This window comes from Colletotrichum phormii, assembly GCF_030913505.1.
Source record: "Colletotrichum phormii strain CBS 102054 chromosome Unknown BDP81scaffold_9, whole genome shotgun sequence".
Taxonomy (NCBI): Eukaryota; Fungi; Ascomycota; class Sordariomycetes; order Glomerellales; family Glomerellaceae; genus Colletotrichum; species Colletotrichum phormii.
The window spans coordinates 1226585-1243082 of record NW_026851451.1 but is presented as its reverse complement, the minus strand read 5'-3'; the positions used below and the strand labels follow the sequence as shown (position 1 = coordinate 1243082).

The 16498-nt window shown below is 55.1% G+C and overlaps 5 protein-coding genes across 5 annotated transcripts; 2 read left to right on the top strand and 3 right to left on the bottom strand.

Annotated features, from left to right (window-relative positions):
• Positions 1–808: 808 nt before the first annotated feature.
• BDP81DRAFT_221775 (uncharacterized protein) lies at positions 809–1536 on the top strand. Its single transcript, XM_060582805.1, has one exon. It carries the CDS (start codon positions 863–865, stop codon positions 1367–1369), a length of 507 nt encoding a protein of 168 aa, XP_060445889.1. The 5' UTR covers positions 809–862; the 3' UTR covers positions 1370–1536.
• On the bottom strand, positions 1537–2347 carry BDP81DRAFT_221774 (uncharacterized protein). The gene has a single exon (XM_060582804.1). The coding sequence runs from the start codon at positions 2179–2181 to the stop codon at positions 1705–1707; it is 477 nt and encodes a 158-aa protein (XP_060445888.1). The 5' UTR covers positions 2182–2347; the 3' UTR covers positions 1537–1704.
• A 739-nt stretch (positions 2348–3086) lies between these two features.
• On the bottom strand, positions 3087–4435 carry BDP81DRAFT_449331 (Prephenate dehydratase-domain-containing protein; the record flags this gene model as incomplete). Its single annotated transcript, XM_060592392.1, has 2 exons — positions 3087–4130; positions 4340–4435. 2 exons carry the CDS (start codon positions 4433–4435, stop codon positions 3087–3089), a joined length of 1140 nt encoding a protein of 379 aa, XP_060445887.1.
• A 4220-nt stretch (positions 4436–8655) lies between these two features.
• On the bottom strand, positions 8656–9647 carry BDP81DRAFT_427120 (uncharacterized protein). Its single transcript, XM_060590335.1, has one exon. It carries the CDS (start codon positions 9163–9165, stop codon positions 8698–8700), a length of 468 nt encoding a protein of 155 aa, XP_060445886.1. The 5' UTR covers positions 9166–9647; the 3' UTR covers positions 8656–8697.
• Positions 9648–11900: 2253 nt separating this feature from the next.
• Positions 11901–14696, top strand: BDP81DRAFT_318182 (kinase-like domain-containing protein; the record flags this gene model as incomplete). The annotated part of the gene is made up of 2 exons (XM_060584338.1): positions 11901–12314; positions 12411–14696. The coding sequence occupies 2 exons, from the start codon at positions 11901–11903 to the stop codon at positions 14694–14696; spliced, it is 2700 nt and encodes an 899-aa protein (XP_060445885.1).
• Between the last annotated feature and the right edge of the window lie 1802 nt (positions 14697–16498).

The following is a 16498-nucleotide window of genomic DNA, read 5'->3' as shown; positions in this document are numbered from 1 at the left end:
TACCACCACTTTTCCTACTGTCTACGCCTCTCATGTCCAGGTCCGACTGCCTTGGACCGACAGCCGTCGGACCAGACGACAAAACAAAAAGGTACGTAGAGTTACTAACTGCGTACTTGTTGGGTTTGGACCATGGGCCAGCACGGTGCCCGGTGAGCCCACCCCTCTTTCAGACGGGATGAGAGCAGAGTGAGAGCAGAGTGAGAGCAAAGAAGATGGAGTGGTGGTAGGGAACAGCCGAACAGGACGAGGGTACTTTCGTACCGAAAGTTTCGTACCGAAAGGATGTGTGTGGCCATTGGATGTCCACACTTCACCCACTTGGGTTGAGCCTTGCTGCAACTCGGGACATTCAAACTGTGGGAGAGGGGGAGAGAGAGAGGGAGAGAGAGAGAGAGAAAGAGCGAGCAAAAAGTCACAGGGAAGAGAAAAGGGAACACCAACAAGTAGACAGGCAGGTATAAGTCGGGTGAGACGAAAGTACTCTCTCGTCTACATTAACAGGCGAACAGCAGTGCAAAAGACTGATAGGAAACAAGCAAAAGATACATCGTCCGGAGACCAGATGGTTCAGCTTTGGTACCTGCTCCACGGATACCTTTGCCTTTTGGATACCTACATCTCAGGCTCAGGCTTGGTAGAGGGTCAGATACTGACTGAGAGGGAGGTGGTCTTCGGATGGGGGAAGGCGTAAGTGTATTCTTTTCCCATCCTTTCCTCGCGGTGCGAACCTTGTCTTACTACGCGCACTACACGTCATAGCACAAGGAATTGATCCGGCACACACCAATTGCACACAGGCGCCTCTGCGCCCCCAGCAGCACTAAAAGTCTGCCGAGTGTTGCAAGCCCGCTTTTGTCGGATGGGACAAGCTGGGAAAAAAACTCTGTCTTTTTTTTTTTTTTTTTTTTTTTTTTTTGCGTGCAGCAACATGCAAATAGGTACAGTATGGCAGACAGACGCGCGACACGAACAGAAAAAAAAAAAGGGTATTTTGCGGGAATCTGGACACTTGCAGCGTGGGTACTTTTTTACCTTACGCAAGTTTTTTGCTCGGTCATGGCATCAAGGCCCCCCTCCCCCCAGGGAAGTTCCCGAATGGGTCCCATTAGGAATTACACCAAAGGAAGAGAGACCCCCAGAAAAAAGCAGGGCAAATGGAGACGTTCCGCGGCGGAACGTGTGTCGACGTGTGGAGCATCTCGCGCGGGATCCAGCGACGAGCATCATTGTGCTCCAGCTGAGCTCCATCTGGCGACATGTCGAAAACCTCGGCCTGGCCCTTGTGTTTGTGACGGCAGATATTCGGCATCTGGTATTAGGAGGTGGACGAGAGAATCAGAGCATCAGGAAGCACGAGAAGAGGTAAAGTAATCGGAAAGACAATGGCCCAGATCCAGGACCAGCTTTGTTGGACCAACTTTGGTCGCCATACAACAGCAGACCACCTCAACCAGGGGTCCTGCAAGTGTTGCGATTCCAGCACGTCTTGTCCATGTAATTTGGACGTAATGGACGTGGAGTTGCCGATCCACCACCAGAATCTGGCCGAAAGGTGAACGGGCAGAAAAAAAAAGAAGACATCCAACAAGACCGACCATGGACCGGTCCGTTGAGGAAGGAGGGGGAAAGTAAGGTAGCAAGACGAGAAAGAGGGGTTCAGCTCTGCGGGCAAGTGCTCGGCAGACAGAGCAGGTGCGCACCTCAACAAGTTGCAAGAGCTTCGCAGAGCTTCCTAGAGCTTCTGGCAACCCCGACAACCCCCCCCCTCCTCAACGCCACGCTAAACAGTTGCAAGAGCTTCTTGACCCCTTCCACACCCATTGCAGAGCTTCGCGAAACTAACTTTGGCTCTACTCGTTGGTCTCGATCCTTTACAACAGCCAGCGCATTGTAAAAAGGGCCCAGACGGTAGATAGTTGGGCTGCTTGGCAATCTGCTCATGCTGTTGGCTTGGCCCTTTGGGGGTGTGTGACCGTAGCCATGAATGTGGACGGACGGGCGCTGTGAGACATTCATAGGGCACGCGACCAGCCCTCTGCTCATCTCACTCATGTTCTCTCTCTCTCTGGGACCATCACATGTAGCTCGCGCTGTGGCGATTGATCCGTCGCTTTCTCCTCCGCCAACCTGTTGCTGGCTCGCTGGTTGGGAAAGAAATCTCTGCATATGACAACTCATCCGTAAGATGGGAAATCGTGGTCTCTCACCATCGTTCTCGGCCCCCTTTTCTGGTCCCCTTTTCACGACATCTTCCTGACCAGGTCTCACAACGCCACCAGCTCGGCGTGAAGACTCGGCATGAAAGCTCTTCTCAGCAACTTTCCAAGGTATCCATCAGCCCATTACAGAGCTAGGGTATGAAGAGGCATTTTCAGACCTTTCCCAGTATCCATCAGTCCATCACAGCCAGGTTTCGAAGGTGGTTAACGAACAGAGAGCGAGTAAGAGAGCATGGAAAGGGGTCTCAAAGGACTTGAGCCTCGAGAAGACTTTTTCGTTCCGCGGTTTCCATTACACAATGGCTAAGAGGGGAGGAGTCAGTTCATCCCACGCTCCTGGGGGTTCTGATGACCTGGTTCCAGCCCTTTGATGCACCTCCTTATCTCGAATCGACATTAGTCGCGATGTCGTCAGCCAGTCCAGGCCTGTTCCGTCCAATAGACTCCCCTTGTGCCCAGCAATAGCATGGGCGTGACAGCCCACCGCCCCGTCTCTCGTGGCCCTCGTGGCCCTCGTAGGCTGTAGTCCGCAAAACCTCCTAGTATTTCGCATGTAGACCAGATGCAGCCTCAAAGCATATCCCGCGTGCCATGCCAACGTTGCTCAGGGATCTTCGGCCGTCGCCAACGCCGACATCCACAGAGTTGGCGAAGCTGAAATCTCTCTGCAGGTCTCGTTGTTGGGTGGGGGGTTTGTTCTCTCAATGAGGGAAAGGGGGGTGACCCAGAACCCAGACAGAGACACCGAAAGAGAGACAGATAAGAGAGAGAGAGAGAGAGAGAGAGAGAGAGAGAGAGAGAGAGAGAGAGACCACAAGCCAAGTCACGAGGAAAGAGGAGAGACCGCCAGCCAGCCAGTCCCCCTCACGACCGCTGGTCCTCCCAGCTCCCAAGCCACCGCCATCTCTCTGCCACCGAAGCCACCCCGTCCAACGCCCCCTTCACCCTCCCCTCCGGATCCCGGAACCGATGCCCCTCAAACTCGACAAAAAACACATAGTTGAACGGCGCCGTCAGGCTCGGCCGGCTGTTGATGCTCGTAAGATTCGTCCCGTACCGTCGGAAACACTCCAACACATCTGCCAGCGCTCCCGGAGCCTCATGCGGGACCGTAAACGACACCATGGACTTTGTCCTCGCTTTCGGTCGGACACAATGCCCCGGCATCTTCTTCTGCTCGAGCCCCTTGCGAATGATAAAGAACCGCGTCGTATTATCCTCGCGGTCCTCAATCGTACGCGCGAGCACGTCGATGCCGTGCATCCCCGCCGCGATCTCGCTCGAGATGGCCGCGCTCGTCCCCGTCTCGTCGAGGCTGACCAGCTCCGCCGCGCGGGACGTCGAGCTGACGTCGATGGCCTCGATGCCCTTGAGGTACGTCTGCAAGAAGGCGACGCACTGGCCCCACGCCTGCGGGTGCGAGTACAGGCGCCGGACGTGCTTGAGGCTGCACAGCGGCTTCGTGCGCGGCTTGAGCGGGTTCGGGTCCGATGCCGTCGGCGTGCAGGCGCCGGAGCCTTCGTCTCCGGCTCCGCCGCCGCCGCCCCGTGGTGGTCCTTGGCCCGGGGGGCCGGCAGCGATGACGTCTGGGGCCGGGCGGCGGCCGACGAGGAAGTGGTGCACGTCTAGGTAGATTTCGCCGCAGACCGAGATGTCCGGGTACAAGCCGTTGCGGTCGGCAAAGTTGTCCAGCGTGAAGAGGACGGAGCCGTTGGTTGAGTTCTCGACGGGGACGACGCCAAAGGCGACCTCGCCGGCTTGTACGACCTCGAAGATGTCTGATGGGAGGTTCCGATTCAAGTCAGACGGGAGGTGGCACACGGCACGGCGCAGGAACGAACAAAAGATAGAGAGAGAGAGAGAGAGAGAGAGAGAGAGATACAGAAGGAGAAAGGGGGGTTGCCAAGACTAGCAGAGACGACATATGAGAGAAAGGGGGTTGGTGAGTTACGTGCCTGTGATGTTGACGACGGGTCTCAGATCCCACTCATCTTCCGGGAAAGCCTGCAACGAAGCCTGCGATTACACAAAGTTAGAGATGATTGACGATTCCACACACTCACTTGGCATATGCCGTGCGATGTGTGGTTTCTCTCCTCCAGGTTCGTGATACCTACCTGGTGCGTGTACGAGGCCTGGGGGCCCAGGAAGCCCACCAGAGGCTTGACTCCTCCGCCTACGGCCTCTGCCGGAACCTGTGACTTGTCATTCATGGCTTGACTGTGACGTGGCCCAAAAGTCTTTTGACGAGGGATGAGTGAAAGTGCGTGAGCGTAATTTTGCAGGAGACCTTTAAGGGCGGGGAGAGAAGGTAGTCGTGGATGAGTATCCGCCGGAAAGAGCTCATACACACACGAACAGAAGTCGTCTGTGTGGTCGTGAAAGTCGGCGGAGGAGGAGGATGATGATGATGAGGAGGGGCCCTTTATTTCCGGGTCCCGGGTAGCCGCGTCGGGGTCGCACCTTGGCGCGGTTCGATTGCTGCAGAGCACAAAAGACGGCTCCCTTGTACTATCTCGAATACGAAGCCAATTTCATTCACTGAGCTGGCCTTGTGCTACAGTTGATGGGGCGCAAAGACGACGACGAATGGAGCTGTTGGAAATCTTGACGTGGTGGTGGTTGTCGTCGTCGATATCGGAGGTTGAGGTGGTGGACTGGGCTTTTTTTTCTTTTCTTGTTGGGGAGGGGGCTTCTCCCGCGGGGCATGGGGAAGATGCTCCACTCGCCGACGAGCAATGCCGGGCCCGCGACTAAGACATTTGCGAACTTCGTCCACCCAACAGCTTGGAGTCGATGGTTTGATTTACCTGTTGAACACTCGTGGTCAGTCATTGTCATTGTTTGGTCTAATCAGAATGCAAGTTTCTCAGATGGTAACCGTTCCACGATATCAAAACTCACAATGGGTGAGATACAGAAGCTCATCTCAAAGAAAAAAGAGTCGTCGCTTCCGCCCTAGTACTGACAGCGGATCATCCCGTCTCTGAAGACATTCCGGCTCTCACGTGAGCTACTTGGGCCATACAAGTAGACCGAGTGTGTCTACTTCTCGATTTATTCGCTCTGTAAGCATCAAGCGCGTACTCGAGCACGACGACGATTCTGCTTTCGCGGGGGAGGCGCTTGTCAAAGGATCAGCCCAAAGAGTCTTTGGCCGTCGTATGTGTGGTGCCTCGTCAACATTGAACGTAGATGATATCATAACGCTCTCGGTCACGAAAAGGGGGCCCTTGGACTATTAGCAAAGGCGGTCACCCTCGACTGCCGTTCATATTTTCAGCCGGCCGACTGCCGTCGGGTGTCTTATCATTCACAGCACCCTCGCGCCCCGCCATTTCCAAGGAAACGTGCCCATCCCCCCCAGTGAAGCAAGCAGTCCTCAACAGCTCCTTGGTCCATGATAGGAAGCCCTAGATAAAGATGACGACGTATCTGATTGCCCACGTTGATCTGGTGTGCTTGCCATCGTAGGGTGTTGCTTATCAGGTAGCCAAGTCGCTTCACCCATCAGTTGAAGCACTGACGCATCGGTCAGTCAGCAACCACAGTAGTTGGCATCACGAGAACCTGTACTCGAAACGATGTGGGCTTTGCCTTTCGTATTGACAAGCGCTTTGAATTGGACGGAGAAGTGCCGTCGAGACTCATCGACGGAACCACCGGAAGAGCGACGATGATGATGCTTGGAGACAGAGGTTCGTCCCGTCCGCGAAACCGCAGCCCTCACCCTCCGCCAGCCATCCCGATGAGCCCGCGTACACGAGAAACACGAAACAGTGGTTGAATCACAAGCCCCGCAGCGTCATGCGTCCGGAACGACGTCGTCATGCTGAGACCGACGAGTCCTCCGGAGCCCGAGACTCCTCTTTCTTCCGTCTATGCCGGGAAAGGGAGAAGGCCGATAGCCGGCCATGCGGAGACCGGCGACCCGCCCGACAGACCGACTTGCCGACAGTGCCCAAATAGGAACTCGTGGTCGCGGCGGGCGGCGGTGGCGGCGGAGCATTGTGGAGTATAGACTTCGTCCGAAAGCTGCCGGCAAGTGGCGCATCCTGGCGTGCCTAGTTAGGTTTTTAGCGTTTCCGCACCAATCCCAGCTGGGAGTTCGTCGCAACTCTATTCTCCTCCAATTTGGAGTAGACTTTTCTTTTATTTCCTTCTGGAGCTCTTTGTGGAAATAGCCGTCTCTCACAAGTTGCAATGTACGGAGTACATGCTGTTGTGTTGCTTCGACTCTCCTGCAGGGGTGAAGCATGCGTGGCATGTGTAGCGCAACAGCAGCTTTGGAGCGAACTTCCAGAATAAAGCAGGGAAATGATAGCGGGACAGTCATGAAAGTTGCCCCGTAGCTTTCATAGCAACACGGAGACAGCTAGTAGGCGAATCCTTCGGTCTCGGTCCCGTTCCGTCGATCGCGATACGAGTATGAAAGTTCATCGCGAGTAGTATTACCTGCGACGACAAGGCGGTCGTAGCCTCACCTTGGTCTTTGAACATGTTTCTGCTCCTTCAGAACCCTGTCCACGTGGAAGGCAACCGGTCAGTGGTCACACAGGCCACGGCTGACGACGTCAAGTTTGAACGGAAAGGCTCAAGCAGGAGCAGCAAGGGTCGTCGTCCGTGATGAGCAGCTAGGAAGGGTAGTGAGGTGCCGGCACGCCGGGAGAAGACCTTCCCACAAGCCGATCTCCATCGCTTATGGCAGAGTGGCAGCGTGGCTTGGGACGATGGCTTTCTCTGAATGAGGGGGATTAGCACCAGGCCGAAATGTTTGTACCGCCTTGAGATGGCCACTGGATATGCAAGGCAGATCTTCTAAGGTTTCATGTTTCAGGCTTGTTGACGCCCGCTCTGACCAGGCCACGTTGGCACTCCATTTTAGCTGACCAGACGGCCGGATCTGGGATTGCTCTGCAGAAGGATACGCTCTTCTTGGATGGTTCACAGGCGGTCTGCTCTGAAACGTGAGCGGCGCGCTCTAAGGGGGACATATTTGGGAATATCGTCAGGTTTCGAGGAGTCATCTGTGTCGGCAAATGCCATGTCTTCGTTAACCGTGTGTGTTTCCCCTCTCCTTGGGTGGCGACTTGGCGGTGATCGGGCCATAACTCATTTCCTTCGCATGACTGCAGTGACTGCATGCATGTCTCCACAGTCGCGGACTGCTTTCGCCGAAGAATCAGCATCAGGAGCAGATGGGGATGTGCATGAGGTGCCCTGCGCGTCTTTCTGTGCGACGACGGCACAAACGGCGGGAGCGCGTAGCAAGCCTACAAAGCTCGGGCCTCATCGACTTCCCACCCCTCGCCCTACATGCACACCCAGTACTTCGAGCCGGCACGTACGGGCCGAAAAAATCCAACTTCTCCATGTCAAAGTCTTTTCGCCCAACATATTTTCTAATATATTATTAGGGATGCACAACGCCCACCCTACATGCATCAGGCAGGCACGAGATGAGTGCGTTGAAACTGGGCTAAAAATTCGATTTGCGTTATCAGAATTCAATTATCTCTAGAGTTGAGGTTAATGCGGCGGTTTTTGTGTTTTTCCCTCACTAAAGCGTGCATTTCTGGCCCGTGCGTAGAGCAGTGGTGGTTGCCGGCCAAAGTCACTCGAGCTCGTACACCCCTCGAGGGGGGACGTGCTTTGTAGGCTTGTTACGCGCTCCCCAAACGGCTGCGTATCTTTCCAAAATAGCAGCGTTGGCGTAACCAAATCCACCAACATGCCGTGGAATGGCACCTCAGCGCTGTCAATTTCGCAGAACGTGGGTCAAAGGTTGCAGGAAAAAGAAAGGTGACGTCTATCTGTACTCGGTGTACACAGCTGTCAGGTCATCATTGTGATGTCTCCTAGCCCTGATTTTCTCGTAACAATCAGAGGTATTACAGGAAGAAGGATGCCGCTTGGAGCTTAGCTGTGTGTCACACGGCACCTCTTGCAACCAGAGAAAAGTCAAAAGGCGGCTTGAAATGACAATGTAGGTGATTGGCTCGAGACGTGCCAAAGAAGGCAAAGAGGCTCTGGAAGGGTGAAGCTCAGCCGGGATGATCCACGATACTCAAAGTGACGGTGAACGGTGCTTAGGGCTCAGACTGGCGTCGCCGTGTTAATTAATCTGAGGGGACGCCAACGCCGAAGGGTAAGCAGAAAGGACGCTCCGCGGCTCCCCCCAAGTTCCCCACCCCGTCTTGCGAGCCACCGCCCAAACAGAGACTGGTGAAGCGGTGCAGTGGTGCCGTGGTGGTTAAATCTTGGTACTTGGTAGTCGCTGGTGTCCAATGAAGCACCAGTGAAGACACAGCGGGATATTGGCGCCCAGAGGTAGGCACTAGGGAATCCAGGGATGCAGGGCAGCGGAGAGGGTGTTGAGACGTGCGACAAGACTAGTTTCAAGCGATCCAGCTCCGAGTGAGTGCGGGAGTGCGCCGGAGCCAATCATCGGTGGACGGGGCCATGTTGCCGGCCTCTACAACTCTGGCGAATCCTCCATCGGCGTTGTCACTCTGGTCTCATGGAGTCCTGTTGTGCTGTCCTCGGCGATTAGCTGATAGTTGACTTCTCTAGCGGGCATCTCTTGGCTCGTCAATAGGTAGTTCACGATGGTCGGTGGCGACGTGCTCCTGGTAGGCTGCAAAAACAAATAGGGGATTGCAGCCAAATCATCAGGGTGCGTTGGTCTGTTCACTGGGCCTATCACGTTGCAAGGAGTCGGCTCCATTGTATGACATCCGTTCAACGGACAAGATCTTCGCCTGTTGGCCAGCGGCCAAACCAACCTTCGCCTATCGTGTAATCGTGTCATCGTCCCAGGACCCAAGCAGGGTGGAACCGGCGGAGGTATCATCGCAGCGGGGATCTCTGGCCCTCTCGTGATCCGGGCGAGACGGACAAGCTCTTGGTGTTGACAGCGTCCGGTTGCGACGGTGACCTCCATCGAGCCGGGTATTGTTGTGGAGAGAGCTCATGCCAGAGCTTGGTGCATCTCCGTAGTGTAGAACACGGAACATGGCATGCCAAACTGTACGAATGATCGGGTGCCTTGTCACTTGCAGCCGAGAAAGGATCGTGAGCAGGCCTCTGCGGGCGGGTTCCGGGTAGGCTGACGATAAGACGACGTCTGGCACCACGGAGGCGAGGCCGTGCATGATGGCGTGGCTACTTAGCTCTGAGTCCTCGGTATCCGTACGCCTCGGTGGCTTTCAAGGTATGGCCGAAGCCGTCGTTGTGGAAGATTGTGTTCCAGAGGAAATTGCATCCTATCTTTGTCGGGAGTCAAGGGCGGCAGAGGTTAGAAGAGAGGCGCCGTGACGTGGCTTTGGCGAACAGAGTCTGAGGCTTTGAATAGGAACAGTCTTGCAAGCAAGGGGCGGCGGCGCGCGCAACCAAGCGGGTTTGCTGACGGGCCAAGAATAGCACAAAAAAAAAAAAAAAGGACTTGGATGGGCGCGTGGAGGATTGTTCCAGAGGTGAGCGAGAACGTAGAAGCCAGGATATTCTGGTATGTCGGAAGAACAATTTGAGCTTGGTCGGCAGCTGAATGAGCTACAATCCGCCATCCGCCACTATTCACAGATTTCGTGGCTGGACGTCGTTGCTATTTTGTTGCCCTCTTTCTTCTTCTAAGAGTGAGTCCCTGCAGACTTTGAGGTGTCTGGTCGTCATGAGGAACAGACCGTGATGGGTCAAGATGCACCTTTGGGTCTCTTGTGGCACACCGCAATACAAGAACACGAGATATCGACTTGGCAGCGATTGGCTGGGCGGGGGTTGCATGACGGCGCATTGAGGAGGGCAAATTACACGTTGGAGAGACATTGGGGGACGTTGGGGGCATTGGGGGAACAGTAAGACGGCACGGCACGGCTGAGTAATTCCAGGACTTCTTTCTCAGGTACATTGTCACGTTTCTAGTTGGAAGCACGGGAAGGCACGGTCGATGGCGTTTCTGGAGTGCCTTCCTCAGTCAAAGGCAGTAAAATAACAATGGAAGGTACTGACTGGGCAGTCAAGCAGTGAGGGCAGGTGCTAAGGAGGGCAGGTACTGAGCAGTGAGGAGGGCAGGTGCCGCTGCAGAGCCAAAGTTTGGGTGGGGACGTGCGGCGTTGACCCTGCTTGAGCCAGTTTCATGAAGCCGCAGCCGTCGCCATACCCTTGCAAACGACCTTTTAAAGGTTGCCATGTTGCCAAGGGTGTAGACAGGGGCTACTGTGCTCCATCCATGATCCGCCATCGCGCCTGAGACAGTGAGACTCATCATGGAAGAGAGAGAGACAGAGAAGAAGCCTTTGGCCAGCGAAAACCTTGTTGAACGACGTGCCATTTTGCCGTGTAATGTCGCTCATGAGTGGACCGCAAGCCCGAGGGAACCGGGTAAGTTGGCCAGAGATGGAGGCTCTTTGATAGCATCTTGGAACACATTATTAAGGTAAGGTAGTGTGAGCCTCTCTCTAGGTACTGAGTAAGGTAGGTACGGACAGATAGGCAGGTAACATGCAGAATGAGGAATCACTGTTCAAAGGCTGGGTGACGAAGAAGAAGCAGGGGATAACTGAACAATACATCAAAAGACCAAACCTCAAACAACATGAACAAAACCTTGCCGTACGCCTCATTGTCGTCGTACCCCTCGCAACGTTGCCTCTCTCTCTCTCTCTCTCTCTCTTTCTCTCTCTCTCACACATACCTTACCTACACACAGTGGCTGGAGCCCAAGACTCAAGGGCAGACTCCGCGGAAAGCTTCTCGAGTGTGTTTGTTTCCCCCAAGTTTCCGCCTCAAGCGAACAGACGCATCAGGGCCGTTGCGAGGACTGTGCAGCTTCTAAATATCGTGTTTTGTAGCTCAGCTTTGCTATGCTATGCTTTGCTTTGCTGTACAGTGATACCGTCCGTTGTTCCAAGGTTGTACACACACAGCGCACCTTGGAGAGATCCCTCTTTGCATTGGAGCCTCAGCCAAGTACATTTCCTTTCACGGGCTGCTGAGACAGCACACAAGTGACAAAGGAAGAAGCATTGGAAGCTTGTTGCCGCCCTCCTCTCCCCTCCTCGCCCCCCCCTGCTGTATGGTCTGTGGTTTCTCACCTCAGGTAGAGGTCTCTGTGGTGGTGCTGGCTGCTGCTGCCCACCCAAGGCTGAAGTATCTCCCCACCTAAATCATATGTGATAATACCTCACCTGAGGCTGCTTGCACCTGCACCACACACTCACACACCCCTCCCTGCCGCTGGCTCCCAAGTGCAAAGTCCCCTGCACCCCCAAAATCCATCATTAACCCTCCCCTTCCCTCCTCTTTTTCCCTCCCGGCCGGAGTATCCGTAATTCCACACACGACCTTCGCCCTCACCAAATTCCCTCCTCTGCGTGTCCAAGCAGAATCCAGACCTTCACGGTCCGGCACTGAAGAGGCTCGACATTCCACGACCCGGATCTAGCAAGAGACACCACCATTCCACAGTTTTACCATCTTGCAACTTCTTCGCTTCTATCGCATCCGGCCCGACGCCTTGTTCCCTGTCTCGGACACCTGCCTGACGGAATCCTCTCTCGGCACGACGCGCTCCAGGAGAGGCAGCTGAGACAAACACCTCCCGCCATCACCACCGCCACCGCCATCGAACACGCCAACTTCACTTCAGTCAATGTCCACCTGACATACCACGATTAGAAGATGGCAATGCTGGCCCCCAAAACCGCATTCCCGGCACCGCTGGGCTCTAGCAACCCCATGGTCTCCAACGTTTCTACCGGTGCCGCACCGCCCTCAAGACGGGCGCCCACGATCCCGAACCAGGCCACCGCCTACGCCAGCCCGACCGAATCCGAATTTTCCGAGAGCGACGGCCCCGATGCCGTCAAGAACTGGGACGAGGACAAGGTTTGCGACTATCTGAGGAGCGTCAAGTGCGGCGAATACGAGAAGCTCTTCCGCAAGAACCACATCAATGGCGAGAACCTTCTCGAACTCGACAAGGATGTCCTCAAGGAAATGGGTATCGAAAAGGTCGGCGACCGCGTGCGATTGTTCTTGGGCATTAAGAAGTTGAGGACAAAAGCCTACGCCAACCAGAAGAAACGGAATAGGGTACGTGGAACATCGTCTTCCCCTGGCTCTTCTCCCCTGCGGCATCGTGAGACGTCGTCAGCAATGGGTAACACAGCTGACATCCGACCGACACAGGACTCGTTTGGTGGCCTCGACCAGTTCACCCCTTCATCGGGCGGATCTTCTCGGCCCTCTGCTTCGAGCGCTCGCACCGCGCCCACGCCTTCCATGAATAAGCGGTATTCAAGACAATACGACTCCCTTCCCCTGGAGAGCGCGTCTTCCCGCCCCAACTCACCCCTTCCCGGCACGGACGCCATTCGCCCTCTACGAACAAGATATGGCCAAAGTCCCGGCTATGTGAGTAGCGCCGGGCAATCCGTTCCCCAGACCGGCCGATTGGTAACTTCCCATACCAGGAATAACTCCAGTATGGATGGTTCACTGATGGCTGGCTTACCGCAGAATCAGGATGTTATCCGCGTCATTTCCACCGGAGGAGTCACAAAGGTCGTCAAAATCGCCGACTGCAACACATGCGAGGAGGTCATGCGAGTTACCCTCAGGAAGTTTGCCCTGCGAGAGGACCATGAAAGGAACTACTGCTTCTGGGTACTGGCCGGGATTGAGCCAGACCCGAATCAGTGTCGGAGACTCGGCGACACGGAGCTATGGCGCATCATCAAGGACCAGAAACGCCCTGAACGGAATCGCCTGATTCTTCGCCGCGTCCCTGCTGGCGAGCCAGGCATGCCCGAGCTCGAGAGAGCAGCGGGCATCGCCATTGAGGAGGCGCAGCAGAACCACAGCCGCGCCCTTGAGACTGTGGATAAGAGAAGCCAGATGAAGGTACAAAAACTGCTTGGCGAGAGATGGAACGATGAGCTGCAGCACCCCCTTTCCCCGGTCTCTTTCCACGACCGGGAGCGCAACGTGTACAACACCGCCAAGGAGCTGGAGCGTCCCGCATCCAACGACGGCCCTAGATCTGCCGGCGGACCCAGGAGGAATAAGGGCATCTTGCGGTCGTTTGGCGGTTTGCGTCCTCCCAGCGAGCTCATCGCCTCGGACCTCACCTCCTACTTCCCGGATCACCCCAGAGAGGAGATTGACAGGACCGCTCGTCTGTCCATGAGAAGATCGACCCGTCTGAGCAAGGTCAACAGCCGTCTGAGTGTGGCTAGCAACCTCAGCTTCGCGTCTAGTATCCAAGATGCACCCCCTATCCCGACCATTGCCGACAGCTGGCTCCACGCCGGCAGTGCCCCCAAGGCGCGATCAGGCCTGCGGGTCACCCACTTCCGCGACTCTGTCGCTTCTTCAATGCTTGACACCTTGCAAGAGGAGTCGCCTGTCGAGCCGAACCGCAAGTCCTACGTGTCATTCGCCGACAGCTCCGACGGTGCTAGTGCAGCCGCTCTCAGCGTGACCGACCCCGAAGGTAACGTTACGCGGCGAAGCTACTTCGAGACCGACGGCTCAACGGGTTCAGGTTCACTCAAAGATCTTACGGCGGCGCTCAACGAAGATGGCGAGGACGCCGATGAGGAGCTTGAGAGCTTCCTTGCGGGAGAGTCCTGGTCTGACGACAAGTGGATGAAGGGAGCCCTCATCGGCCAGGGCTCGTTCGGTTGTGTCTACCTCGCCCTGCATGCCGTCACTGGTGAGCTTCTGGCCGTCAAGCAGGTCGAGGCGCCCGCCCCGGGTGCCAACAGCCAAAACGATGCACGCAAGAAGAGCATGATCGAGGCCCTTAAGCGGGAAATCAGTCTGCTCCGCGACCTTCGACACCCGAATATCGTTCAGTATCTGGGTTGCAGTTCATCTACCGAGTACCTAAACATTTTCCTCGAATACGTCCCTGGTGGTTCCGTGCAGACCATGCTCAACTCGTATGGTGCTCTCGGAGAGCCTCTTGTCCGCAGCTTCGTCCGCCAGATTTTGACTGGTTTGTCGTACCTCCACGATCGTGAGATCATTCACCGCGACATCAAGGGCGCCAACATTCTCGTGGACAACAAGGGCACCATCAAGATTTCCGATTTCGGTATCTCCAAGAAGCTTGAAGCCACCAACATCCTGTCCGGCGCGAACAACAATAAGCACCGCCCCTCCCTTCAGGGATCTGTCTTCTGGATGGCCCCAGAGGTCGTCAAGCAGACCTCGTACACCCGCAAGGCCGACATTTGGTCGCTCGGATGCCTGGTTGTTGAGATGATGACAGGCACGCATCCATACCCCGACTGCAGTCAGTTGCAGGCCATCTTCAAGATTGGTGGTGGTAAGGCGGCGCCCACGATTCCTGATCACGCTTCCGAAGATGCCAAGACGTTCCTTGCGCAGACCTTTGAGATGGATCACAACCTGCGGCCGAGTGCGGACGAGCTGATGCTCAGCCCTTTCCTGGCTCCCATCACATAGTCTCTGCGTTGCAACCGATACCCCCCTCTTCGATTCTTTGGGCTTTTGCCGCTACGCTTGTAGCGGGATGCTGTCCTTTTTGTACCTATTTTTCTTACGAAACTCAACACCTCCTCACGTCCTCGCGCCAGGACGGGGGTTTATATACTGGGACGAGACAGCGGACTGTCTCTTTTTGTACGTGCGAGCGGCCGCTGGAAGGACCCGACGATAAAGCATGGGCATGGTTGGACTTCTCCTTGACATTCACGCATGGGCTGGCGAATGGAGAGAGGCTATAAAGATTTGGCATTTCACGGGCACCAGGGGGCATGAAACAAGAGAGTGTATAATAATATCTCGATGAGAAATGACACTGAAGATGGAGAATAATGAGCCTCGAGTTACAGTACACACTACTTGCACATGATGTGAGACGCGATTGTGAGTTCTGCATGGATGGATGAACAACGTCAGATTATCCGGTGGACGAGCTGATAATCTCATGACGATGACATTGAGTACGGAGTCAAGGTCCTCGCTACTCACGGTCATCGTTCTCGCTACCCTGGGCATCACAGTAAGCAACAACCATGTACTTGTTCGCTCACTCAGCGGCACAGAGCTGAGAGTACAAACATATGGAAGCTCGGATGCATCTCGCAATCAACCGCCCTCGCCTTTCATTTCCCACCAGCCCTGGTCAGGGTATCGAAACCAGTAATGCGATGTGCAGTTTTGCCCATTTTTCTTCCTCATTGGGAAGAGAGAGAGCGAGAGAGCGCGCGCGCATTGCCCGAGGCACATCATAAGGTACATACGATGTCATCCACGCTCCCGGTAAACAGCAAATAACTCATCGATGGGCGGAGTTTATTCTCTATTATTAACCTTCACAAATCGTATAAAAAATCCTCCGTACGGATACTTTTTGCGACTGGTGTCGTTATTTATCATTTCCTTGATTTCTCCGGTCTGTGTACTCCGTACCTTGCGGAGTTATATCCCTGGGAGGGCCATGTGCTTGATTTCCCTTTTATCGCGGGGGATAAAATAACTGGTTTCCTTTTGTGGGAGTGAGAATGAGATGAGTGGGATGAGTTAGATCATGAGGATTTCCTTCAGCATTTCAAACCTCATTGTTCATCCTCTCACCCTCTTCACCCATGCTGCGGCTGTTCCCCTCTCGGCGACTTTGGAAATACAGATCTGCGGGCTTGCATGGGTTGGTTGGTGTCTACTGGGGGCTTTCGGTTTTTTCGGGTTTCGAGCTTCGAGATCGCCTTCTAACCCCCAACCAGGTCAGGATTCTGGATGCTGATCATCGGGTTCCGGATGTCTTCCAACACCGAAGCGGAGATGTGCCTAACCTTCAAGTGCTTACGTAGTATTCCCTTTGAGCAGTCCAAATGATCGTCTGCTCTGAGGACGTTATTGTACGGTGATGGTCGTCAAGATTACCAGGGCGTCAAGTTGTTGCCAACAAAACTTGTTGGCAGTCCTGGCACTCAGACAGCCGCTTGTGGGCACCGCTAGACGGGCTCCCATGTCCCTCCCTCTTCGCAGACGCTAGCAGCAACAAAAATGTGCTTCGGGACGTTGCAGTTTCCACTGCGAATAAGGGGGGGGGCACGCTTGGAGGGGCATACGGCATCTCAGTTCCGGGGACACTGGGTGAAGGAGTGAAAATCGCCTGTCTTCCCTTTTTTTACCCTATTTTGCCGCCATCTTCCTGCGGAGGCCTGCGGACCGGGCTGCGGCGTTGACGTGATTTATGGGCGTTGATCGAAAGGGTCAGCCGCGGAAAGCCCGTCCGCTTCGTG